Here is a 6,000-nt window from a genome sequence, read left to right as displayed (position 1 = left end):
CCCCCCAATATTTCCCCCCTGATTACAGCACTAATTTTGGTGTCCCCCTCAGGAATTGTGCTTGAGAAAATGTCATGTAATTGTCCCCTCCAAAGTTGATATCAGATTTTCGCCCCTGACATGGGGATCACCAGTTCGACTCCCCGTGTTGCCTCCGGCCTGGGTCGGGCGTCCCTACAGACACAATTGGAAGCTGGATGTGGGTGTGTGTCCTGGTCGCTGCACTAGCGCCTTCTCTGGTGGGTCGGGGGCACCTGTTCGGGGGGGGGGACTGGGGGTAATAGCCTGATCCTCCCATGCGCTACATCCCCCTGGAGAAACTCCTCACTGTCAGGTGAAAAGAAGCGGCTGGCGATTCCATATGTATCGGAGGAGGCATGTGGTAGTCTGCAGCCCTCCCCAGATCGGCAGAGGGGGGTGGAGCAGCAACCAGGACGGCTCGGAAGAGTGGGATCATTGGCTGGGTACAATTGGGAAGAAAATGGGGGGGGAAATCCACCCCCCCAAATGCTATTGATATTATTCTAATGTGTATTTTAATCTAATGATATTATCACTTGATGCCACACCATCTCATTTTAGAGGCTAATGTGAAGTTGTTTGGTCAGTCTCGCCCACGGACATTGTTTGACTCTCTCTCTTTCTCTCTCTCTCGCCCCCCCCACAGGTTCGTCAGCCCTGCCCAGTAACATGGCATACTTCGGAAGCTCTCAGGAAGAGGAGGATCTGGAGCAGGACGAAGAGGAGGAGGAGGTGACGAGGAGCGGAGGTGGTGTTCACCCCCATGCTGGAGGCGGCAGCAACAGCCAGGCCTCGGCCAACTCCTCTTCCTGTAACTCCACGCCTCGCAAGGGCAAGCCCCCCGCCCGCCAGCCCCTGAACGGGCATGGTAAGGAAGGCTTACCCATACTTGATATGACCATGCTCCATCAAAACGTACTCCATACGCACAAACATGGTAACCCGCGGCCACCGCGGGAAAAACACAGAGAGAGATTTGTGAGGTGCATCCATCCAGACACTCACACTGGCACGTCAGGGAAGTTTTCAGGGGTCAGGGCTCCAGGGTGCGGCCAAAAATTTGTCAAGTGCGACTAAACGTTTTTATCGGCCGGTTAGTGCACCTGAAATCCTGAAATTTAGTCAGTCTGTGTGTGTGTGGGTGGGGTGGTGTGTGTGTGTGTGTGGGTGGGTGGGTGGGTGGGTGGTGTTATTGTTCCCACCTGCATTCTGCGAAGACATCCTGCTGCATCCTACTCTGCCTCTGATTGGCTGTGATCCTGATATTCTTACCCTAACCATCTCACCCTTCATGCCTAAACATAACCAATCTAAACAAGGAAGGCAACGAGTACTAGCCAATCAGAGTCAGAGTAGGGGCGGGTCTTCGCTGAATGCAGGTGGGAAGAAAAGACGTGCCCTGTACTCCTCCTCGAGTGGCACCACAACCTTAGAACATACCGGTAATTCAAAATGAAAGGAAATATTAATTCATTTTTTTTGTCAAGAAAAATGCTGCGTTGACCGTTACGGCCGTCCCCGGCCCTGAAGGGCTCGGCCTGAAAGGCCCGGCCTGGACCTGGCATCGTCGGTGGAGGCAACCGTTCCGCCCATCTCCCCTGTCCCTGGTCCTAAGACGCCTAGTCCGGGAGCAGCGCACAGTTGTATTTGAGATATCTGAGTTTGATTTATTTATTTGCGTTTTACAAGCACTTTAAAGATCAGCACTTTTTAAGTTTATTTTTTTTAACAGTTGAGGCCATCGCAGCCTCCTGTTGAGCGTTGCTGTGATTTAAATAAAGAGAAACACTTACTTGCACCTTTTTCCCTGATTACAATCATTTACATAAATGTTAAGAAATTACTGATGCGGAGGCACCCCGCCCCGATGGCTCACCGGGTAGCGTGCGTGCCACATGAGGCTGAGTCGTTTACCGCAGCGGCCCGGGTTCGAATCCGGCTCGGCCCCTTTGCTGCATGTCATCCCCTCTCTCTCTACCCGGCCTTTCTTGTCTCTCTCGACTGTCAGTATAAAGGCGGAAAACGCCGGAAAAATTATCTTAAAAAAGAGCCGATGTGTGTGGGAAACTGACGAAAAAGGAAACGCTTCAGATGTATTATTGCGGCGCCAAGACACGGGGGGGGGGGGGGAATGTTGAGTGCACCTAAATTATGTGCTGGTGCACCTAAATTAAAACGTGAGGTGCTCTAGTGCAACCGGCATAAGAAGTTATTGTGGAGCCCTGTGGGATTCGAACTACCGGTCCACTTCAGTCTCAGTACATGTTTCACACACACTACACAAGACTCTTTACAAATACGGGGATAGGATAACTCATATATGACCACCTCTCAGCCAGGCCGCCTCAGTACTTGACTCCACCACCACCTTTTTTACACCATCACACAAACACAGAGGACCGTCGGTCTCACTCGTGTGTGGAAAGTTAAACGTTGTCCAAACTGTGAGTACAAAATACGTCAAGCATACTGTTGGGACATACTAGTCAGTACGCGGAATACAGGAGGCATCATGAACTATGGACAGTACACTTTGCGGACTCGTATCCAAACAGAAGGGCCCCTTTGTAACACCAGAAGACCTGTCTCTTTCGCCGGTTCGAATCCCCGTGTTACCTCCGGCTTGGTGGGACAATTGGCCGTGTCTGCGGGTGGGAAGCCGGATGTGGGTATGTGTCCTGGTCACTGCACTAGCGCCTCCTCTGGTAGGTCGGGGCGCATGTTTGGGGGGGGACTGGGGGGGAATAGCATGATCCTCCCACGCGCTACGTCCCCACCCGGTGAAACTCCTCACTGTCGGATGAAAAGAGCGGCTGGCGACTCCACATGTATCGGAGGAGGCATGTGGAACTCCAGCCCTCTCCGGATCAACAGAGGGGGGTGGAGCAGGCGACCGGGACGGCTCGGAAGAGTGGGGTGATTGGCTGGATAAAATTGGGGGGGGGGGAATCCCCACCCCCAAAAAAAACAACTCTCTTTAGAAGAATAAGAACAATGTTGGCTCTTTTGCTTTGTCCGTTTCAATATTTGAGCATTGAGTACTGGTTTTGAGCCTTCAGTGACCAAAAGCTCCCTACTGTTAACCGGCTGGGGGTGGGGTTGGGAGGGGGTGTTGAACAGGCATGACGACCTGGCATGGTGGATGTGGCAAGGCTGGGCTGATAAGGAGTTGAGTTGATTACGGCTGATGAGATGCAGGTGCCGGACCTCTGCTCTCTCATGCCTGTCCCCAGTCCTGCACACACACACACACACACACACACACACACACACACACACACAGGCAACAGGGAGAGAAACTAGGGCAGGGGGAGTGGCAACTGATAAGGGAGACAATTAGGGAGAGTGGGATGAAGAGGACGAATCTGTGGGTGGGGGCAGATGTAACACTTAACATTTTTTGTCCAAGTGCTGTGCATACACATACCTGTCATGCAGCAAAATGTGCATACTAATATAGCACATGCTGAATGTGCACGCTCGCGGTATGTCGTATGAACAGTTCAGACAGCGTCATTCTTCCCCGCATCACCCACAGACACCACCTCTTTGGGTCTTGTAGCATCAGGGCTGACGTAGGTACAGGTGAGCAGGGACTTGTGGGAGTTTGAGGGGTTTTTTTTAAGGATGTGATGTAAAACTGCTCTCCTGGCGCTGTGCGTCTACCCTACACCACCTAGCAGCCCCGGACCCGGCGGGGGCTCCCGCTTCTGGGGAAAGGGAAGTGTAGTCTATTAGCAACCCCGCCTGTTTGCTGGGGTCATCGATGCACTGGAGCGTAGGAGAGCGAGGAGAGGGAACACGGGGAGATGAGGCGCGAGGGGAAAGGCGGAGGAGGAGGGGGAGGAAGTGCAGGAGAATTGAACGATGGGAGGGGGAGACGGCGATGGATTAGGAGGAAGAGGAAAAGAATGGAAGAAAAGAGAAGTAAAGGATACGAGTGGTGAGGAGCAGACTGAAGGAGGAAACGGAGGTGGGAGATGGGAGACGGGGGGGGGAAAGCCCGTTTAGGGTGAACCAGGGGGAGAGAGTGAAGGATGAAGGGATGAGAGGGAAAGAGAAAGACAAGTAGGTCAAACAGAAACAAGAGTCACTGGATAAAAAGATGGAGAAAGTGTGTGTGTGTGTGTGTGTGTGTGTGTGTTTGTGTGCATGCGTGTGTGTGTGCTTGTGTGTGCGTGTGTGTGTGTGTCTGTGTGCGTGCTTGTTGCTGCATGTGTTTGGTTTGCGTTGCAGAGACGAGGAGGAGGCACATGGGATCGCAGCACAGCACATCGACTCTTTTCCACCCCAATTAACACTCAGTTTTCTAAACCCTAACAAGGTGTTTACACACACACACACCACGACAGCTGGCCAGGACCCCCCCCCCCCCACACACACACACACACACACTCACACACACACGTCCCTGAAGGCACATAGACATTCAGATGAACGCTCACACAACAATTTGCATACGTGCGAGCACACTCAGACTGATACACACAGGACGAAGCATGTTGCCCCCGTGTGCAGCCCAAATATGTGAACGACGACACACAACTAAGTCGTAAGTTATTGCACATGTCCGAGGCTCAGCGTTTTCGGTTTTTATTTTTCAAAGCCATCCAGCGTGCCGAATTGCGCCACAAGAGGACACTGTTACGTAACCTCACACGAACAGGAACAACTTTTAGCTCCGTGGAAATGTAAAATCTGGGTGAGCATCCGTTTAAAAATCTGGGTATTTTTCGATGAAAATGTAAAAACCGAAAACGCTGAGCCTCACGCGAGGTTTCTCATACGTTTGCTCAGTCTTCCTGCAGACCTGACTTGACCTGGCCGATGACGACGACTCTGATGCATCTGTTAGCTTATCCCCTTCCCCCGAGTCGCTGACCTACCATCTGAGTTGGAGCGCCACAGTCTCCCCCCTCCCCTTTTCTTTCTCCCTACTTGTATCCAACCAATTACCCCACTCTTCCGAGCCGTCCCGGTTGCTGCTTCACCCCCTCTGCCGATCCGAGGAGGGCTGCAGACTACCACATGCCTCCTCCAATACATGTGAAATTTGGGCAGCACAAATACAAGGCAGCACTGGAAGATGGGTAGTTTGCAATAAGATAAACCTTTTTGTGTGGGGGGGATTCTCCCCAATTATGCCTGGCCAATTACCCCACTCTTCCGAGCCGTCCCGGTCGCTGCTCCACCCCCTCTGCCGATCCAGGGAGGGCTGCAGACTACCACATGCCTCCGACACGTGGAGTCACCAGCCGCTTCTTTTCACCTGTCAGTGAGGAGGTTCACCAGGGGGACGTAGTGTGTGGGAGGATCACGCTACCCCCCCCCCCAGTTCCCCCTCCCCCCCACGAACAGGCGCCCTTACCGACCAGAGGAGGCACTAGTGCAGCGACCTGGACATACATCCGGCTTCCCGTGCGCAGGCACAGCCAATTGTGTCTGCGGGGATGCCTGACCAAGCCGGAGGTAACATGGGGATTCAAACCGGCGATCCCCATGTTGGTAGGCAAGGGAATAGACCGCTATGCTACCCGGACACACCACAGTCTTTTAACTTGGCATTGATTTAGCAAAAGCAAAAAAAAAAATCCATCCCTTTTGTTCCTTCATCTCTGCTTCCCCTCCCTCCTCCTCAGACCTGTGTGGCGTCCAGCCTCCCCGGACCGGCATGCCCACGTAAAACGAGGGCAGGACTTGAGAGTTGCTGCCTCACTCCCCCCTGGTCTGCAGAAGTGCAGCTAGGAAGGTTCAAAAGTTTAACTCTGTGCTCAGCTCTTCCATCCGCACAGTGGAATGTGGAGGAGGAGAGGCGGCGGGGTGGGGTGGGGTGGGGTGGGGGTTTATCCGTGCGTTGACTTCCATATGAACCTCTTGGACTGAGTCACAGAATAACCCCCACCCTCCTCAAAAACACACCCCATTTGACATCAGTGTACACGTGAACGCCTTTTGCTCTCACCCTTACATGACACACAC

The 6,000-nt window shown here is 53.0% G+C and overlaps 1 protein-coding gene across 1 annotated transcript in view; it reads left to right on the top strand.

The window, feature by feature from the left end:
- Positions 1-675: 675 nt before the first annotated feature.
- jarid2b (jumonji, AT rich interactive domain 2b) overlaps positions 676-6,000 on the top strand; it is a 42,171-nt gene continuing 36,846 nt past the window's right edge. Inside the window, 1 exon segment of the mRNA XM_056297909.1 lies at positions 676-889. Coding sequence (XP_056153884.1) covers positions 691-889 — 199 coding nt within the window. The 5' untranslated portion in view covers positions 676-690.

The sequence above is a fragment of the Lampris incognitus genome, chromosome 18, assembly GCF_029633865.1.
Source record: "Lampris incognitus isolate fLamInc1 chromosome 18, fLamInc1.hap2, whole genome shotgun sequence".
Lineage (NCBI taxonomy): Eukaryota > Metazoa > Chordata > Actinopteri > Lampriformes > Lampridae > Lampris > Lampris incognitus.
This window is presented reverse-complemented; position numbering and strand designations above follow the sequence as displayed.